At 27.0% G+C, this 21,140-nt stretch overlaps 1 protein-coding gene across 3 annotated transcripts; it reads right to left on the bottom strand.

Annotated features, from left to right (window-relative positions):
* Window positions 1–700: 700 nt before the first annotated feature.
* Window positions 701–18,687, bottom strand: GPHR (Golgi pH regulator). 3 transcript variants are annotated; one of them, XM_043050457.3, is made up of 15 exons: window positions 18,457–18,687; window positions 18,326–18,385; window positions 16,032–16,135; window positions 14,682–14,788; window positions 13,050–13,154; window positions 12,523–12,643; window positions 10,709–10,789; window positions 10,179–10,291; window positions 8,271–8,359; window positions 6,081–6,173; window positions 4,113–4,208; window positions 3,941–4,030; window positions 3,562–3,627; window positions 2,795–2,853; window positions 701–957 (listed from the first exon to the last, which is right to left on the bottom strand). In XM_043050457.3, the coding sequence occupies exons 1-15, from the start codon at window positions 18,496–18,498 to the stop codon at window positions 813–815; spliced, it is 1,371 nt and encodes a 456-aa protein (XP_042906391.1). In that variant the 5' UTR covers window positions 18,499–18,687; the 3' UTR covers window positions 701–812. The 3 variants fall into 3 exon arrangements, with proteins under 3 accessions (XP_042906391.1, XP_071037210.1, XP_042906392.1); XM_071181109.2 differs by lacking the exon at window positions 16,032–16,135 and having other exon boundaries at window positions 18,457–18,645; XM_043050458.3 differs by lacking the exons at window positions 3,941–4,030; window positions 4,113–4,208 and having other exon boundaries at window positions 18,457–18,657.
* Between the last annotated feature and the right edge of the window lie 2,453 nt (window positions 18,688–21,140).

Raw genomic sequence — 21,140 nt, 5'->3', positions numbered from 1 at the left:
TACAGTGCCGGGCTATTTAAAAAATAGTCGCAATGATAATTGCAACGACTAAAAAAGGTCAGAGTCATACTTTTCAGATATGAATATCTTCTGAAACATCATAATTACTAATATTTCAATTAATTTGAAATTATTATAAAAAAATATTGAGTAATTATACATATTGTACATTTAAATAATTCTCTAAATAGTTATTTCAAATACTTGAATTTTTAGTACGATGACACAAATTTAAATTAATTAACCTAGAAGGATAAGATGCAGTTGGTTATTTTTTTAATTGCAAAGAAAATTCTAAAAAAGTATTTAAGAAAACTTCAAAGAAAAACAGAGGGAAATATTTTTATATAGACATCGGATATTTTGTATCACTATCATTGGAGGAATATAAATTTAAAGTTATAAATTTTTTCAACATAAAAACTATAATGAATTGGTAAAAAATTAATAAACTTTAGACCTTTGAAACTTGATTGGAAATATTTGCAACTATGATAGTCATTTTTAGAACACAAATTTCTATATAAAACCTAATGCTTAAAAAAAAAAAGTATAAAGGTTTGTTACTAATATTCTAGATTGCTTATTTATGCAACATTTTACTAACAACAAAACGTAACTGATTTATAAGCATGTAATTGTATATCTACATATGGGTTAAAATATATGCAATGACAAAAAATACTTATCAAATACAAGATATAATTAAATAATTTTTTATTTTTAACGAAGAAGTACAATGATGTCCAACAATAAATAATAATTAAAATAAATAATGATAAAAAAGTAACAAAACGAAATTGGAATTTTTTTTATAGATTATCCGCTTCTGGTAATTGTTTATGAGCAATATATAAAAATCCAATACTTGAGAGAGCACTAACTAAAAATATAACATCAAACCATCGATGATAGAAATTGAATTGTAAATCTCCTAATACCTCAGAAACAATTGATCTGAAATAAATAATAATAGCTTTTCATAAATGAATTCAAATACAGCTACGCTTAATGAATGTAAGAAACAATGATACAATATGTTGATATTTCCCAATTCAATTTTTATATAACTTCCAACATAAAATAAAAAAACTTATACAAGCATATTTTTTTAAATAGAGATTTTATGCGAAGTATTGCACAGTAAATAAAATACTCCAGACATCAAGAATTTTTAATAATCAATAAAAAGTCTAATTATGATATTCCCTTTTGCAATAGAGATAAAATATTTTAACAACTTCAGCTTTTCAAAATAAGATTACAGGGTGCATTGTATAAATTAACAAGATACAAAATATTACAAGATACAGATTCCTTGTATTTATTTATTATATTATTATATATATATGTAAATATCTAATTATCAAAACTACATTTTATTTTAAAATTTCAAGTATATTTCTGAATCTCAAAACAGTGTTTTCACTACAGCGCGAGAACGCGAGAATCTCGCATATTTTTTTCTTTTCTCGCATTAAAAAATGATTACCGCGAGAAATTCGCACATTCTATAAATCAATTTCAAAATTCGCGAATTTCTTGCATTTTGGAAAAAGCTTCGAATTACGCCATTTAGAAAAAAATCCGTTTCACTTTTCTTCCTAGATCTTTCATTATTTTCATCATCTGCCCCATTATCTAGCTTCCCTATTTACCAGTATTGTTTAGAACCTTTTCGAACAACAGAACACAACCACGGAACCCCTTTCAGAGCACATTTCTCTACAATCACATGTTCACCGTAGGTAAGGTTTCTTCATGTAAGACGTTCAAATTTTTTATGCACTTATGTAAGATGGACAAATACCTTGTAAAGGCAAAATCTTCTATGATGATGCACCAAAAATATTCAATGCTTTAAAAAATAGAAGACGTTAAAAATTTATTATAATCAAAGAAATAATTTTTTTTTAAGAGTTTTAGTGTTTTTTTAGTTTTTAGAAATCTCACTTAACTTTTTGAAATCTCACCCTGCTTTTGAGAAAGGGTGAGAAATTCTCACCCATTTTTTTTCTATGATGAAAACACTGTCAAAACATATATTTTTAAAAGGATTTTATTCAATAGTCTATTTCAAATTAGTATTATAAAATTTCTCAAAGTATCTTTAAAAAAAATCCTAAACACTAATTTAAAGTACCATTCTATATGAAAACACAACTAATAGAGCTCAATTTTTTATTTTTACAGTTATAGTTTTATATAATTTCACTTTTACACAACAACTGCTACAAAATAGGTAGCACCAGAGAAATAATTGTTTAAAAATCTGTGTCCTCATATCCTATTTTAGGAGAGATATTTTAAATCAAATTTAACAAGCAAAAAATACATATTATTATTATTTTTTTTTTGATAACATTTCTTTGAGATTTCATATTGCCAATTAAAAATTCATTGTCATTTATATTTAAGGGTGCCTAGGCTCGTTAGTTGAGAGAAGTCTTTAGGCTTTTCATACATTTTCTGACTACTTTTAAATAAGAAAATACTGAATTTTGTATGGTTCAGTTATTAAGTATAAAAAAGCTAAAAAATTTAAGTTGTAAAATATTGAGAAATACTATGCTTTTAGATTCGTAACTAAATAATATCATTTTACTTAACTTTTCTCTTCTATAGTTTTGACTAAATATTTTTGCAAGTTTTATTGTTTAATAATTTTCATTACTTTTTCAGTTTGCTGCTGTTTTATCTGAATATCTGTGCTGCTAATTCTTTACATTATGAAAGATATTGACTAGAAGTTCAAAAACTAAATTGAAATGAAACATAAGAATTTTATTCATACCTGTATTCAGATGGCATATTCATTCGAATTAACAGTACAGAGGAAACAAAATACATTCCCTAAAATATAAACCATTTTAAGCATATAATCATTACTTGTATTTCAGTACTGTTTATGACAATACTTTTCTGTTGGTGATACACATAATTTCTTATATAGATACAATAAAATCTATTAGACCAAAATTTTTAGATACAAGAAGGGTTAGTTAAAGTAAATAAAATATCAAAAGTTGATCTTTATATTTAAAAATAAAGAACCAGTTTTTGTTCATTTTTTTTAAACTTAAAAAAATTAATTTAGTAAAGTTAATACCTGACAAACAAATAACTAAAATAATTAGGGTTATAAATACAGTTCAGTATAATAATTGATGTTTCATACATGCAAAGTTTCCAATTCATAAGTTAAAAACAGTTATTCCTTTTCTTCTTACACCTTCCTTTACTACAAAAAGAAAGTTTCTTTCCTTTTTTTTAATTGTTATTTTTTTACATATATATTTTTCAATTATAATTTATTGAATTTTTGTCTTGTCCTAATTAGCTCTACTTAAAAATCTAAACTGAAATAGAAAACAGAATTTTCAAAGAGACACTTGTGAAATTCAATGAAACCAAAAGACATTGGCATTTTTTTTAAAAAGTTATAATAGAGGATATTAACTAACATAGACCAAAGTTTCATTCTGATATTAAAACAATTGGAAGTAAATAAAGTGAAAGTTTAAATGAAAAAAAAAAAAAAACTAATATTTATGCACTTACCATTATTTGAGCCAAAGCCAACACAATAATATTTGAAGACTTGCTACTAGATATGGCATAGAAGAACTAAAAGAAACAAAAAGCTTTAATTTAATGAACAAAAATATGATGCATACATTACAAGCATTTTGATTCATGACATCATTGTTTAATGCGACTAATTACATAAGAAAAAATACAGCCATAATAACTGGCTCTCGCACCAATAACTCTTAATTGTAATAGAAAATAGTAGCTATACAGTTATAAAACATAACTTTCAACAGAGAGATATGCTATAGCATTTCGGAACTATTTAAATTTTGCCACATCAAAAACTCAACTGATATCACAAAGAAAATGTGTTATACTACAGACAAAAAGGAGACCATATTTTTACCTTTGTTAAAGTGATAAGCAAGCCCCTGATTGAAGTCACAACTATAACTCCAACTAAGATAAATGATATATATTGTGACCAAAATTTCACCTGATAAAAAATAAAAATTAAGTAAAAAATTTTATATCATTCAGGTTATTACTATATTTCATTATAAATTTAAACTACTTACATCAAAATTAATATTCATGTAGTTAACAGAGATTTCAATTCCTCTGGTGACAGGGTCTACTTTTCCAACTCTGTCAAATAGAATATTGAAAGTGCACTGCAAAAAGTAAATACTTGAGTACAAAAACAAATAACCCTTTTTTATTACAGATAAAAAAATTTATTAAATAGGTGGCAGTCAAACTTATTCAAATGATTAGTCTAGTGAGAAGACATTTTCAAATTCCTTGTATCACGCAGATAATATTTAATATTGAATTCTATTAATTAAAAAATATTTTATCATTTAAAATATATAATCAAGAAAGTCAAATAAAAATAATAATATTAATGGACAGATGAATTATTAAATAAACACTACGTATTTGAAAATAAGGCAAACACTTTCAAATACATCATACAAGGATAAGGCAGAAGTTATTTATTTTAAACTTTAAAAAGGGCAGGGTGCTAGAAACTGAAAAAGGCATTATATCTCCATTAAAAAGAACATCCATCACACAAAGGAGTGTTGCATTTCACTAAATTTTGCATAACTTTTCAAAAATCTAAATTATACCAAGTTCTAAATTTTTTCATTAAAAAAAATCTTATTTTCAAAGAGATAGTTTAACCTATAATTAAGCAGTTAAATTAGAACAATCCAAAAACTAATTTTAGAATGAGTATTTTGAAAATGTTGCTTGTAATAATAATGTTTTTAAAGTATTGGGATTTTAAAAACGATGCTAAAATGGCTGAAATATGAAAAGTAACTATAATAACTGCTAAAAAATTTGATAACCATAATATCATATTAAAGATATCAGAGTTGTGAAAAAAATTGCACCGAAATAGATGGGAAAAAAAGACAGATATTTGTCGATAAATGACACAGATTTACGATAGAATCATTACAAACTGAGGGAGTCAAAAAGTGAATCCTTGCAGCTTGAAATGCATGCTTGACTTAATGACACCATAAACAAAATACCAGATTTTAAAAAAAAATCAGGCATATATGGCCAAAATGCATTAGAAAAGAGGTGGATTATTGAATGCACAATTGAATTCAATTGCACGTTGCAATATCATAACTTAAAAATCTATCATACAATGACGTGAAATTAAGATGGAACTGTCACAAATTGAATGGGTCATAAGAGGATTACTCAAATTTGAAATTTGTACATCTTAATAACATCCGATAAAAAAAAATCCGAATTTGTAAAAACCACATAAAGGGAACTGGAAATGATAATCTCAAAAAAAAAAAACTGTGAAAACGTTCTTCAAAAGATATGAAATTAAGATACAATCACTGAAAATCAAAAGCGTCAAAAAAGTGATAGCTCATATTTGAAATTTATATGTCAGATTAGTATATTAATAATAATATAATAATATATTAGTATATTAATAGTAATATATTGGAATGAAAAACCAGAGTTCGCCCCAAAAATAAAAGGGAACATTTCATGATGAACACAAAAGGAATTGAAATTTGTTTTGCTTATGGTCTCCTGGCATTATTAAACAAGACATTTTTCACACAAGGTAAAAAAAAAAAAAAAAGATTTACATTGAAAATCAAAAATTTAAATTGTGCATCACTAAAACAGTGCTAAGTTTAACACTAGTAGAAATAAGAGAACTTTTAATCAAAATATTTTTAAAAATAAACTCAGAGTAAGAAATTTAATTAACATAAGTAATAATAACATTGCTGATACAAAATAGGTTTAATTATGTTTTTTCTAAACTGGACCATAATTCAAAAACCGATTTTTCTTAAATGATAATTTCAAACGTTAGTACATAAAAAATACACTTTTTCTAAAAAAAATTAACTAAAATATTTTGCACAAGAAATAAATGGTAATCTTAATATATAGTTTTTGTTATAAAGAATAAAAACAAAAATAAAAATCAACTTACAAAAATAAAATGTGAAAATAAAAAAATATATTTATGGTCTAAATATACTTACAATAAATATTTTCCACATGCAATACAAGGAGAAAAAGTATCCTAAGCAATTAAAATATTTTCCCTTCAGTGTTTTGGACCATTCAATTCTTTCCTATAAATGCATAAAATAAATTTTCTAAAATTGAACAAACTCAACTTTATAAATTCAAAAAAATTATTATTTTTCTACGGTTATTCAATGGCAAATTACTTATGTGATGATAACTTTGTATATCAAAATAACAATTAGGGATAAATTATAAATAATTTGCACAAAAATTAAGTTTTATTTTTAAATAAAAAATAAGAGTATTAAAACAAATAATTTATAGAGCTTAACACTTAGTTACAATTATTTATGATCATTTAAATAAAAAAAATGAAAAATGACCAAAAATACTTTTTCTGAAACAAATTGAAACAGGAATAGTCACACTGAGTGTAAACAATATTTTTACATGTTTATTTTAGGTTTGTACATGCTTGTGAAGAAATGTTATATGCATAGCCAAATTTTGCAACAAAAAATAAGCACCTTTTAAGTACTTTTTAAGCACTCAAAAAATATTTTTAAGCACTTTAAAAAAATATTACAATTAGGACATGTATACTAATAATTATTTTTTCCTTCATATTGTTGAAAGTTCTTCATATATGTATGTTAAGAAAATGCAAAATAGTTTTCTAAGTTCATATCATAATAAAATTATTAGTTTCTGGCAAAGAATACTTTTCATGAATATATTCACCACCATAAAAACAATTTATGCACAATTTTAAATACATTCAATATTGAGTGAATCATTAAATTTTTTAAATTTATAATTACTTTACATAATTGTGTAAATTTTCTTTTTATTTAAAATTATAAATAATTAATTTTGCAATTATTTAAAAAGATTATCTCTCTTGCAAAAGGCAGCAGAGCTGCTCACGAGAATGCATGAATCCTTCCCAATGAATCCAGCTCAGTATTCGAACTCGCAAGAATTTCATAAAATGATTGCCGCTTTCAGACGTTACGGACTGATGGTATGTCGAAATAGATTGTGGTTGAATGAATTATGAAAATGTTGAATGGAACAATGTAAAAACCACGCTTTTTGCATAATTCGAGGCAGGCAAAAATTGATATGGTAAAGAAAATTCATCTCATTTTGGAAAAGGGAAAATTAAGCACTTTTTAAAAACATCCAATGAAAAAAGCACTTTTAAGGGCTTTTAAAAAATGAAAGTCTAAAATAATCACCTTTAAGCACTTTTTAAAAATGCTATGCACCCTATTATTTATTATGAATATAATGAAATCAAACTATCATTCGAGATAAACTGATTTGCAACTAAGAACTAATATTTTGAGAGCTTCTCCATGAACTAAAACCATCAACAATTCTAACTACATTAATTATTTGTAGACTGCTTAATACTTAGATTTAACTGTCTTAAAGAATTTCTTTTGAATTTATTATACATTATCTAACAGGCCTCAACAAAAACTGGTAATTCCTCAACAAAATATATTCGCAACACAACATAAAATGTCTGAAATATACATAAAAAAAATGAGTTAATCCTTTGACACTGGTGTCCCTACTTGACGCTCTAATTACAAGCAAAAAGACATTTGGTATTTTTTAGTTATAAAAAACAGTCCAATATTTATTAAAAAAAAATCTGTTAGATATAGATTATCGGAATTATATTTGTACTAAAATATAAAATCCAAATAAATGAAAAAACTTGAAATTTTTTTAAAATTCATAACTTATTAATAATTTATTTTGCAAATTAAAGAAACTTTAAAGATGAATAACTGCTTTCTCTAGATCTAAATAACTGAAAATTTTAAAAAATTATTGTTTTGAAGTAAGCTTTTTTCTGCGGCACAAATAATTGCCTTCAATGCAGAAAAAGATGCCAGTTTTTCATGCTGCTTTTCACAACCATAAGTTATTAAAATGATAAATATAATAATTTCACGTAAATTAATGCAAAATAATAAATAAAATATGAAAAATAAGTTTAATAAAAATTCTTTGTCAAACAGTTGTTAAGAAATAAAATTAACTGCTGATTAACTCATTTCACTGAAATAGAATTTTACATTACACTGAAACTAAACCCATCTTATTTTAATAAACATTTTGAAAATATTTATGAATTATCGATATCTAAACTGTTTTATTAATTTTAAAAATAAAATGCATACCTGCATGTTATGAATATCAACTGCTTCCAGAAAGAGTTGTCTACTCAACTCTTCTAAAGCTCGGATATCTTGCTTTAGCTGACTAATATCTTAAGGTTTTGAAGAAAAACAATGGGGTTTATTAATTAATATTAAAAAACACTTTTCAAGCAATATGAGTACAATTTTTAGGGAAGTAGACCTACATTTGTTTGTAACCATTGAGCGATTCTAAAAAATCAGTAACATTACATGAGCAGGGTTGCTACAGAAAAAATTTGAACAAAATAGTTGCGCTTTGTAGCCTGAAAGAACGAAAATAGTTGCCTAAATAAGAACAAAATTTCCTCAATAATAAGACTAAAATTTTATAAATGACTTAATTATCATATACGATGATCCATTTAGTAAAGTTAGTGGCAAATATGATAATTTTTATATAAACGTTAGTGAATAGAATAGTGAATAGCACTGAATTTTTATATAAAAGAAAAAGTATAGTTGCAGAAAATTAAAATTTTAATTACTAGAATTCATATAAAAAAATACTTTTTCTAAAAAATTTTCTCTCTCTCTCTATATATATATATATATATATAGATAGTGAAAAGTGATTACTCAAAATTGGAAATTCATGCATCGTAATATTGCATCTAAAATTTTTTTTTTTTTAAATCAAGCAGAATTTCGTAGCAATAACAGGAAACAAAATAGACTTACAATGGAATCTGTGCAAATTTAGTGCATTAAAAAGTGATGACTCAAACTTGAAATTCAAAATTTTCAATATTCTTTATTTTTTAAGAAAGAAAAAATTCACTGTGTTCAGAAACTTTTGCAGGCCGCAGGTTGTCAACCCCATTAATACTGAAAAACATCGCTATGAGTACAGAAAAGTCTCCCAATAGTCTCCTTTTCTTGAAAATAGTTGCTTTTTTAGCCTTTCAGGCAAAAAAAAAAGCTGCCATAGTCACCTCAGGCCAAAAATAATTGCAAATAAGTCGCCTGTGGCAATCCTACATTAGTAAAATATAGAACATAAATTTACATGTGAACTAGAATAAAATTTAAAGGGTGGCATTTTTAATACTGGCAGAGATCCATTTATTTTATTTTACCAATGAATAGCAGAAAAAATAAGCAGTTCTGAACAGTTAGAAAAAGAAGTATAATTAAAATTAAATGAAAAAAACTTTGCTCTCCTGTAAAACCATTAGAAAAAATTAGATAGTGAAGCACATCTCTGTTTTGCTTTAGGACAGCTTTTACATCCTTCTACTTTTTATAAATATGTATCACTAAAGCTGTTTAAACATTAAAAAAAAAAAAAAAACTATATAAAGATTCATTTGCAGTTATCAATTAGATATTAAGAATTTAAATATTGTATAGGCTAAATTTAATTAATTTAAATTAATTTTAAAAATCTAATAAGGCCATGGAAACAAATCGCCCAGTTAGAAATTATTTGGACCAGGGAAAATATTTTTGTAATTCTTATAGCATTAAACAAACTCCTTGGAAAAAAAAAAAAAAAAAAAAAAAAAAAAAAAAAAAAAACCATTTCTATTCAGTATCTCTAGGGTAATAAATTTTCCAATCACTGCAAATTTTCCTACCAATTCTGTAAAATTTTATTTGTCTTAACTGCTAATACCTTTGAAAATTTCACAATCAAAAGTTTTTCAAAACGTTATTAGAAAGTACCCAAAATCTGCTCCTACAACGGTATATAGAAAAAGTTTATAGCCAATTAGTGATTTTAAAAATAAACCAAACCTTTTCCACAAACCATAGTTAGAACTTAGTTTCTATGAAAATAATTAGAACCTTGAGAACTTTTATCACACAATTTCAACACACAACAGTATATACTGAATTTGTCTGTGATACAACAAAATTGTTTATAATCAAATGAAATAAGGATACTTTCAACAGAGCTGCTGGAGGATGTGGTAACACTTTTAAGCATACTCCAAATCCCAGATGTAGCATGAGACAAAGTTGACTGTTGTTGCTTTTCCCTTTCATGTAAAGCTAATCTGAAAAGAATATTCATATGTTCTTGGGCAGTTCATAAAAAAGTGTGAGCATAACACAGATCTAAATTTAAGGCTCTAACAACAATTAAGGTAAAATTTAATTCACAGAAAAAATTTAAGATTCAAATTAAAATTCTATTTAATAACAGCATTTATGTTCATAAGCCCTTGAGTAGGAGACAAAGTTATTATGCCAGGCTATCAAAAAGTACTAAGTTACGTTTAAAAATTTCTATTTAATTAACCCTATTGAAAAAAATTTATTTAAAGATCATTGTATTTGCACAAACTATGTCAATTTCAATTTCTTTGAATATTTTTAGCTGTATAAGGCAATCAAATAAAACTGAGATCTGCTGTAAAATAGAGCAGTAACAATGGATATATTTCTCTTAAGAAATATAATGGGCAAATTACCTCTTTTTCTTTACAATTATCATATCTAAAGTCTGCATGACCTTTTTCTCCTGAGACTGAATATCTGACGGTGAAACATTCCTAAAATATAATTCCAACACTAAGTATTTTAAGCTTCTACAAAAAATACATAAAAATTTTAAGCTACTACAAAATTGTTTTAACAGACTATTTTAATATAATATTTTAATACTGTAAATATGTCAGCAAGAAAAACAGTAGCAAATTACCAACTCATAATCATAATCTAAGACTATTTAAAGAAAAATACTAGCACTTAATTCAAATTATCGTTTTTGTTTTTTTATGCAGTAAGTTTTTTTTTTTTTTTTTTTAAACTATAAAAAATTTATAAAGAATAAAGTGGAAAGCACATTAAATTGCAAATATGGTGATATATACAAAAAAAAAAATTGTTTAAAGAACAAACATTTTATACAAATTTAGATCTGAATTTTAATAAATCTTAAGATGGTTTTAGTCAGTTTGAAGTGTAATTTGTAGAAGAAATTATTGCAATGGAAGCTATATTTATTTACTTCAAACCTCACGGGCTACCTATTGTTATGAATTCTAGGATAGATAATTTTAAAAATAATCTATCCTAATAAAGTTTGTTATAGGATGTTTCTAAGTTTTTGTTAAAAATGCAACATTCTAATTTTTTTTTCCTTCATGAGACAGTCAAATTCTTTGACAAATTCAATTTTTCTGATGCGATAGGAATCTTGAGGTACCTTCATTCTTGATGCATATATGCTGGACCAAAGTTGGCCTCAGGAAAAATTATGAAACCGTCAAATCAGTATACGATTACTAAGAATTTAAAATAAACAAGAAATTTGTTTGAATAGAATTATAATTTTTTTTACAGAAATTTGCCAAAATTAAAATTATATTCTTAATGAAGTAATTCAATTGATATTGCAAATAATCAATTCAAGGGCAAAATATTCATATTTCTATTAATAAAATGTCAATGTGATAAATAGCAATAATTGTAAAACATATTATACCCATTCAAATAACAATTCAGAAATATTTACAACTTTCAATCTTGAAAATCTAAGTCGATATAATCAGTTATAAAAAATAAAAAAACATTTCAAATAATAATAAAAAAATAAACTCTAAATTTAAAGATAAGATTAAGATGTATTTTTATCATTTATTGGAAAATATTTAAGATAACATTATGCAAACATAAAATATAATTATCAGGTCAAGTATCATGCTCCATACAATAATTTAAAATTTTAAATGTTAAGAACAAAGTGTGCAGCCAAACTTTTCAACAAAAAATAAGCACCTTAGCACGTAAAAATATTTTTAAGCACTTTAAAAAAATATCATAAATAAGCAGGGTTGGTAAGTTTTTGACAATTGACGGTTTTAACATGTCAAAAAAAAAAAACTTGTATAGTTTTTGACAATTGTCAAAAACTAGGAAATTTTGAAGGACGTAAAACGAATGACGCTTTCATACGCTACGGACCGTGGGTACGCCGAAATAGATTGGGGTTGAATCAATTGTGAAAATGTTGAATAATGTCATTTTGTATAATTCCTGACGAAATTCAACATGGTAAAGGAAACATCTCATTTTGGAAAAAGGAAAATTAAGCACTTTTTAAAAACACCCAATGAAAAAAAGCACCTTTAAAGGCTTTTAAAACACGAAAATAAGCACCTTAAATTACATTTTAAAAATGCTATGCACCCTGAAGAATTAACAACTTAAAACATAATAAAGATTTTTCCATTTATTGACTGCATACTTTTAATTGATACAGGACAGACTGATTAAACAATACCTCATAAAATATGCCATTGAAGTATATGGGTAATTAACAGCACCAAATCCAGACAACAAGGCCATCAATGTCACACCAATGACTCCTATTCTGCTAATGCCTTGCTCAATGGATAATATACCTTCAAAACAAATAATAATTTAAATTACCTTAATTCAAACAGCTAAAAATAAGATATCAGATGCTAAATTCATTTGTGTCATTACTCCCTAACTGGCCAATAATCATATGCAAATCAATCTAAGACAAGGGTTGCATTGTTTTGGCAGTGGCGCAGTGTTTTTCAAATTACTGCGCCAAACCAAGCACTCGATGAGAGTGCTTGGTTTGGCGCAGCAAATAATTCAGAATGAATTTCAATGAATGAATGAATTAATTAATTTTTCTGCTTTATTCATGTTTTTTTTGTTGCTTTATTTAAGGATATGATTTTTAATATTAAATATCTTAAGATTGCCGAGACAATCATTGATAATTAGTAATCTTAAACTACATTAATACAAGAAAAATTAAAAATAAACTCATACCATGCTTGGGACTTAAAATAGGAAATGGATCTCCAATTTTCCAGAACAAATACATAAATACCAGCCATGAAACCACTGTCAGTGGTTTTATCAACTTTTTCTGCACTATAAAAAAAATTTAAAATAATGTTGTTGTAATACATATGCTGATATAACACAAAAATGTAATACATAAGTAAGGTCTAGAAATTAGCCATATTTAATACTTCAAAAGTAACTTTTCCCAATCTTTTTTAAAATTTTAAAGCATTTATATTTTTTATTACCATCAAAAAATTAGAATTATTTTGGAAAGAATAGTTTTTTTTTCTATTGTTGGCTTTGATAATGTAAGCATACAGTTTTTCCTTTCTTTAAAAAATTAATTTAAATCAGAATGTAATTAGGCAAAAGATTTCTATAAAAAAAAAGAGAGAGAAGACATAAAACAATAAAATTGGAATAATGTATTTGAAGAGGGAATGACACCCCTTTTCCCTTCATAAAAAGGTGAAACACAGAGCATAATCAGATACTTTTCTTTTTGTTGATTACAATATCCATAAACATAACAATGCATTTGAAAAACAATTTCAAAGATTATTTTGCAATCAGAATATTTAACAACATTTTTGTTTACATACTGCTTCATGTGGTAAAAAGTATCAAATTAGAGTACAGACTAAATTTAAAGCAAGTCTTGAACTTATTCAGATATATCACTAGCAGATTAGCAGGTTAAAATTCTCTAAGAATAATGGGATATTAGTAAGCTGTAATTAAGAATATACTAATACATGAAAACAAAATCATTTTATAAGTATTATGAGACTCACCAAAACTGACTATAGAAACCACAGTTCAAGTTATAAAACAAACAACTTTAACAAAATTAATTAATGAATGATCAGCAAATAGAACAAAGAAAATTAAATAGAATTGTTATTAATCCATACAATTAAAAATTTATGTGATCACTTTGTTTCCATTTCGAAAAGTACACAATAGAAACTTTTTTGCAAAGTGGTTATTTCAATGTGCTTAGAAACAGAACAAAAATTAGAAAATACTAATGATAAAAATTAGGAATAAAGGAAAAATTACAGGAGAATTAGAAGAGGAAATCATAGATTTGAGAAAGAATTTCATGCCTTATGTATTTTTCTCCCTCAAGACTTTACAACACTATCAATATTATTGGATATTAGATGAGAAATGGTTATTGATTTGACTTAACAGCTTCTAAATCAAACAATTAGCTTAAAATCATTTAACTAACAATATCATCATGTAATATATAAAATATATTTACAATATATTTTATAGATATATTTGTATAGTAAAATATGTTTATTTGTATAGTAAAATATGTATATTTGTATAGTAAAATTATATATATATATATATATATATATATATATATATATATATATATATATATATATATATATATATATATATATATATATATATATATATATATATATTTGTATACTATGCAATATAAAAATATTTGTATAGTAAAAATTATTCATCCTTTGAGTTATTTTAAATTTTCATTAATGCGTAATTTAAAATTACACACTTTTTGGTACATTAAATATATATAAAAATACAAATAAAAAAATACTGTCACCGCAAATAATTACTTACCAAATCTAATATTACTTAAAACAAAGTAGCCAATATAAAAAGGCAACACGACGATCAACATAAAAAGTATAGCATATAATCCTAGTTTCCAATGAACATACCTAGAACTAAATCAACAGAAATAAGTAATCAAATATTTTAAAAATATTAATAACATTGAAACAGTACATATATATCAATAAAACAAAAAAATCTAGCTGCCAACCGGAAAAAAGACAGCTCTAACTATAAAAAAGAAAACTATTTACCAATATATTTAATTGTGAGTGTTGAATAAAGATAGTTTTATAGACAATTTATGTTTAAAAATAAAATAATCATTAGAAAAGAAATAAATTAATTTAATTTTTAATAAATGTATAGCCGTGACTAAATATATTTGTCAAAATATGTTGCGTAATAAGGCATTATGGGATTAATGTAAAAAATAACAAATAAATAAACACATTCATTTTAAAACCTTTATACAAATTTTATATAAATTTAACATTCAAATAGGTTTGGGTCATTGAGCCAGAATTTAGTTAAATTAACTATTCATTCACATAGCATCAGCTATTGTTTTAAAAATTAATCAACATTCAAGGATTAATTTGAAGTTCGCGGAAATATTCTATATTATTTCCACCCAATATATATATATATATATATATATATATATATATATATATATATAACTATACATATATATTACTATATATATATATAGTAATTTTGATTCATAAGTTCCAATGTACAAATTACAAACAATACATTCTCAGCAATAAAGTTTTTCAAAAAAGTGTATAAAAACGAAATAAATCGCAAATTATCACAAAACTCAGCTTATCACAAAATTGACGCCTTGAAGGAGTGTTAATTGACACATAATATGCAACATAACTATATTATGGATTTAAATATATTATGTAATTAGATTGCATACAATTCTTAATATAGGTTTAAAATTTTACATAGCTATTTTGTGTATTAATTATTAAAATTGCATGTGTATACTGAACGTAATTTTATATGCAATTTACTTTTTAAAAGATAAAAAGAAAGAGAAAAGAATTGTTGAAAAACAAATTTGAAAAAAAAAAAAAAAAGGAACCAAAACATCTTCCAGAAGATCCTAGCATATTCTTTTTAAAAAAGAGAAAAAAAGAGAGAGAATGAAATAAATAAAACTATTTCCAGTCACAATAGAAGACCCAAAGCTTTTCTAAGAAAGCAAAAGAGGCCCTCCGCTATCCCACCATGATAAAACCTCCTGCTATTTAATGGAGAAATTATTCAACAAGGAAATTTGTGTATTTATTATCCTAAATAGTACTTTGGTACATAAAATTAATAGTGCAAGATCTTTACCTGGAATGTAAAACATCAAGAATTTCAAATATGATTAACTCGAACATCGTACAGGAAAGAGAAAATGTAATGGAGAACATAAGTTGTACAAATACATGATGAACCTAAATAAATATTACAGACATAAATTAGCACTAAGTAAAAATCTATTACACAACTAAAGTGTTCACTAACAAGCTATTGTTTAGAACCCAGCCATCGGTATTAAACTGTCCAACTAGTTTATTGCACGCTTTGATTTAATGAGATTTCAGGAACAGGAAGAAATTTTCAATTAATGGTTAATTTAAAATTCAGTTATTACAAGAATAACTCGGATTTGAGGAAGATACTTTTATAAATTTGTGTAAAATTACTGAAAGTTTTCTATTTGATAAGTTAAATTATAAAATAAAAATTGTCAACAAATAAACAATAAAGATCAATTAGGAGAAAATCTTGAGAAATAAATCAAATTTATCATAGAGTATTTGTTAAAAATAAAATTTGCCCTTACTGTAAAACTAAAAGAAAGATCAAGTTAGATATTTTATAGTTTGCTGCCTTTTTTTAAAAGTAGTCTATTACATGTACATACTGTAACAAATAATATCCTGTTTTTTTTTCAGCCCACAAGATATCTGAGATTTGCTTATTAACATAATCAGGGGTCTGTCTAGGTTTTTTGAGAGGCACCAATTTTGTGAAAATTTAGACATAATTTGTGAAAATTAAAAATTACTATATTAAAAAATCAACACAAAAATATGGATTTATCGTTTCTTACGGGATACAAAAATAAAACTTTAAGAAAAAGTATTTTGTGAAGGCACCGATAAACATTAGTAAATTGGCCTGGACTACAACATTAAATAAAATGAAATACAAAGAAAATATTCAAAAGGAATTCTGCATATTCTTTGTTTTAATGCAAACTACACATTTTAAAAATAGGAAAAAAAATTCATAAAATCATATCATAAAATATTTTAATACTGAAAAAAAAAAATGTATACAAAAATCGAAAAGTAAAATATAAAACTTAGACAAGCTCATTTATTCTATTTATACTTTTGATTGAAATAAGTATAATGATTAATGTAAGATAAAAAAAATACTACTTAGTTTACATTATTTAATTAACTTTTTAAATAATCAGAAAATGGATTTGATAATGCTGTATTTTATTTTATGCACTTTTCGAACATCATCATTTTATTTTAATAGATATTTTTACATTAAAGCTGTGATATCCAAACACTTAAAAATTATATGTTCATTCAAAGAAATGAAGATTCAAAAGATTATTATTAAAAAAAAAATATATGTTTAATTATATTATATTAAATTTAATTTTTCAGGGACATTTCCGTATTGTGATCTGCCACGCCACATAGATTTTAAACTGGTAAAAAAAATTTTAAAAAAATATGTAGATGTTTGTCTAGGGGTGGCTACACGTTATACCTTTCAAGTTGGTCCCTTGCTGTGGTGTTGTTTCAGTTTCTTGACGGCCGCTGCTCGAAAGTAGCGAAAACTTGGTGATTATTCTGTGAAAGATCAGGATACAAAGATGGGGAGATATCCATATCGTGATCTGTGGCAGAATAATCGCCAAGTCTTGGCAATTTCTGGGCAGAGGCCTGCAAGAAACTAAAAAAAAAATCCCAGAAACGGACCAACTCGAAAGGTATAACTCATAGCCACCCCCGGGCAAACATCTACATGTTTTTTTTTTAAAAATTTTGCGAAATTAAAATCTATTTGGCACCTTGGCAATTGCTGTTGGAGTAACAGATCGCGATACGGAAAGATCCCCACAAAAATCTCTCCCCCTCCCCGATGTGTACAAATATTTTAAAATCAATGTAAACGAAGAAGGGAGTTGGTCCCCTGTGATGTACTTTTTAGTTTCCTGCGGGCTGCTGGAGGATCAACTAGAGAGGTACAACTCTAAACCACCACAGGGTGAAAATCTGGGGAGATAACCACATCCTGATCTGTGGCAGAATAATCGGCAAGTCTTGGCAATTTCCAGGCAGCGGCCCGCGAGAAACTAAAAAAAAAAAAAAATCACAGAAAGGTACCATCACGACATGTATAGCTCATAGCCATCTCACAAACATCTACATGTTTTTTTTTTTTTAAATTGCAATTTTAAAATCTATTTGGCACCTTGGCGATTGTAGTTGGCACGACTGATCAGGATGCGGAAATATCCCCGAATTTTCTGCCGCCGATCATGATACAGAAATCTTTTAAAAATCATATGCAAAAACAAAGAAAAGCAAAATATTATAGAGAAACTGTATTACCTCATAATCTCGGAACAATTGCTTCATGAAAAAAACCCAACCACCAGCAAAAAATAAAACCTGAAATATTATGATAATTAAACACAGCTTTAACTACAATACAAAAAATGCTTTAAAATTCAAAAACATACCTGAGTTACAAATACAATGAAGGTGTCTTCAAACAAAGCCATTTTGCTTTAGCTCAGGCGAGTTACAACATAATTAATAACGCTAAAAAAAATTCGTCATATGTATGTACATAATTTTTTAATCAACAATTTTAAATCTAACAAATTTCCATATTAAATGCGCTTGTAAGCAAATGTTTTTTTAAATCTAACGATTACGATGATATTTTTTTTTGTCACGAAGCTAAAGACGGGCATTGGCCGAGTGGTATCGCCCACCAAACGTTTCACAAAGCGTGAAGAGTCATTCTTACTGTATGAGATTCACGCACTTCTGATCAACATCTAGAGAAAATGCTAACCTGATTGGTAATTGGATGCATTTTTTTCGCGAAAACTTTGCAAATCAGCAGGTTTTCCAAGGTCCTTGAGAATTGATCCGTCAGCGAACCTCCGATATCTCCGGAGGTGCGTTAATAAAACTGAGGTGAGAACGAGGAAGATTTTGAAGGAACATTCTCACTGCCAGAAATATTTCTCAAGCCTGATTAGTGAATTTTTTATGAGTAAAAAATGTTTCACCAATCAGGTTCTTATTGGTATGACGAAAAAAAAAGTTGAAGTACAGAATACTAAATTATTTACTTTTGTCCCGCAGTTATTTATTATTGTTTACTTTAATTATTGTCCCGCAGTGGACTGATCATTAAGACACGGTTCCCAGTAGATCACTGAAGTCAAGTATCACTGGTTGCGGTCAGTGTGCGGGTTGGTGAAAACTTGGATCAATCTGCGTTGAGACCGAGGGTGTGCGGCATTGGTCCTCGTTAAACTGTTCTACCGTAAATTGCTCTGCTTCGCTTACAGGTCGTCGGGCTACCGAAGCGGAGGTGCCATCCCCTCTGCAGAGGATTAAAACTGCAATGCATAGTACTTTATCTGCAACGCACTACAGCTTCACAGCAGACTATTGGCGATTGTCAGTGGCGGTGTTAGCTCAGTGGTTTGAGAATTGGATTCTGGACCAGAGAGCCGGGGTTAAAGATAAATCACAAAATCAGTGATCGGATCTTTCAGCAATACCATGGGTACAGGTATCTAGAAAATTAAATTCCCCTTCAGATCTATGTCAAAATTGAGGAAGTGGCCTAACATGGCATGGGTTCGGATCATCCTTAAGAAAGACCCGTTTTCCAGACCATCGCCAATACTCTATTGAGAAAATTTAGTGTGACGTAAGTAAACTACACACCCACCTACAACGATCAGAGAAACATCCCTGAGGATAATCCAATTGCAATTTTCAGCAGAGAGGTTGGCTCCACCACTTTTGTAGCTCAACAACCAGTGCGTGAAGTCAAGCACTATATATTAGAAGAGTTTAACGAAAACCGATGCAACCCACTTCTCGTTCCCTTCCCAGACTGATCATCATCCCTCTCACTGAACACTGTCAATGATGCATGATTGCGGTGATCGACTGGTAATCATGCCTTACGATCAATTCATTCTGAGACGATGCGTATTTTAAAAAATAAAATATTTTATTTTCTCAGGAATTAAATTCTATCTTCACGTAAATAAACTTGTCGGATAAATATTTGTTGACATAAAACTTTGAAGTTAATATTTTTGCCTTTTTTACACGTTTCCTCTTTTGGTGTTTAATTAGTCTCCCGCTGTACTCAGCTGCCAGCATGAACATCTTTCAAGTTTATCTATTGTAGGGAGCACTCTAGCCTTCACACCTATTTTATATGAAAACTAGCCAACATAGGACAATATAAGACCTCCAAACCTACTAGGGCTGACTTTACCACCCTCCTTAAATTCTGTCATAGAGTAGATCCCCACGATCGATATGTACAAGACAAGTACCAAAGTTGTGTGAAGTCATTGTGTTTCCGTCAGCCATGCAGCTAAGAGGAGGTGGGGGGGGGATCCGGACCCTCCTATCCATACTTTTTTGAAACATTTTGAAGCTAAAAATTTTTTCTAATTTTAATTCAATTAATTTTTTTAATGATTTAGTTTTATTCTATGGGATCACCATCCCTACTACTTAAAAATTACACGTTGTGTCTTGCAACTACATATGAAAATGTGACGCATTTTTTCCCTCTTGCCAAAATTTACGGTGTTTTTGAATGATCTTTGTCCATTCTATAGTCTAATGTTCACATTAACTCCGTCTCTCAGCCCTTTATATTTCTAAACTAAATCTTTTAATTTTTTGATGGACACGATACGTATCAGTTTTCTTGTGTATTTACAGTTATTTGTGCCCTCTGATTATGGCAGGAACTACACATCGCAAGCCAATGGTTTTGTTAAAGTGTGCTTAAAATATTTAACAGCAAAACATTGAGCGTACCCACAGTCAGCAATTTGTCATTTAAATATATATATATATATATGTTTTTTTTTAACAATTAATTCTCAGGGTATCTTACTTGATTAAATAATAAAAATAATGTTTGCTAATGATCCACTAGAGGTACAATGGGATATTGATATTGTTAAAGATATCATGCTTAGTAATGATCTGAAGACAATACTTGCCGATCCTAAGGACAAGCATCCATCTAATACTTATTGATAAGTCCTATTACAAATTTGAGCCGTGATGGCTCAGAGATAGAACGTTTGCCTTTAAAAGGGGTGAACTGAGTTCGAATCCCAGCAATCGCTAGTTGATTTGAATT

Source organism: Parasteatoda tepidariorum, chromosome 8 (genome assembly GCF_982258835.1).
Source record: "Parasteatoda tepidariorum strain Cologne lab strain chromosome 8, Ptep-v5.0, whole genome shotgun sequence".
Lineage (NCBI taxonomy): Eukaryota > Metazoa > Arthropoda > Arachnida > Araneae > Theridiidae > Parasteatoda > Parasteatoda tepidariorum.
Note: the sequence above shows the minus strand (reverse complement) of the source record. Positions and strands in the feature narration are given on the sequence as shown.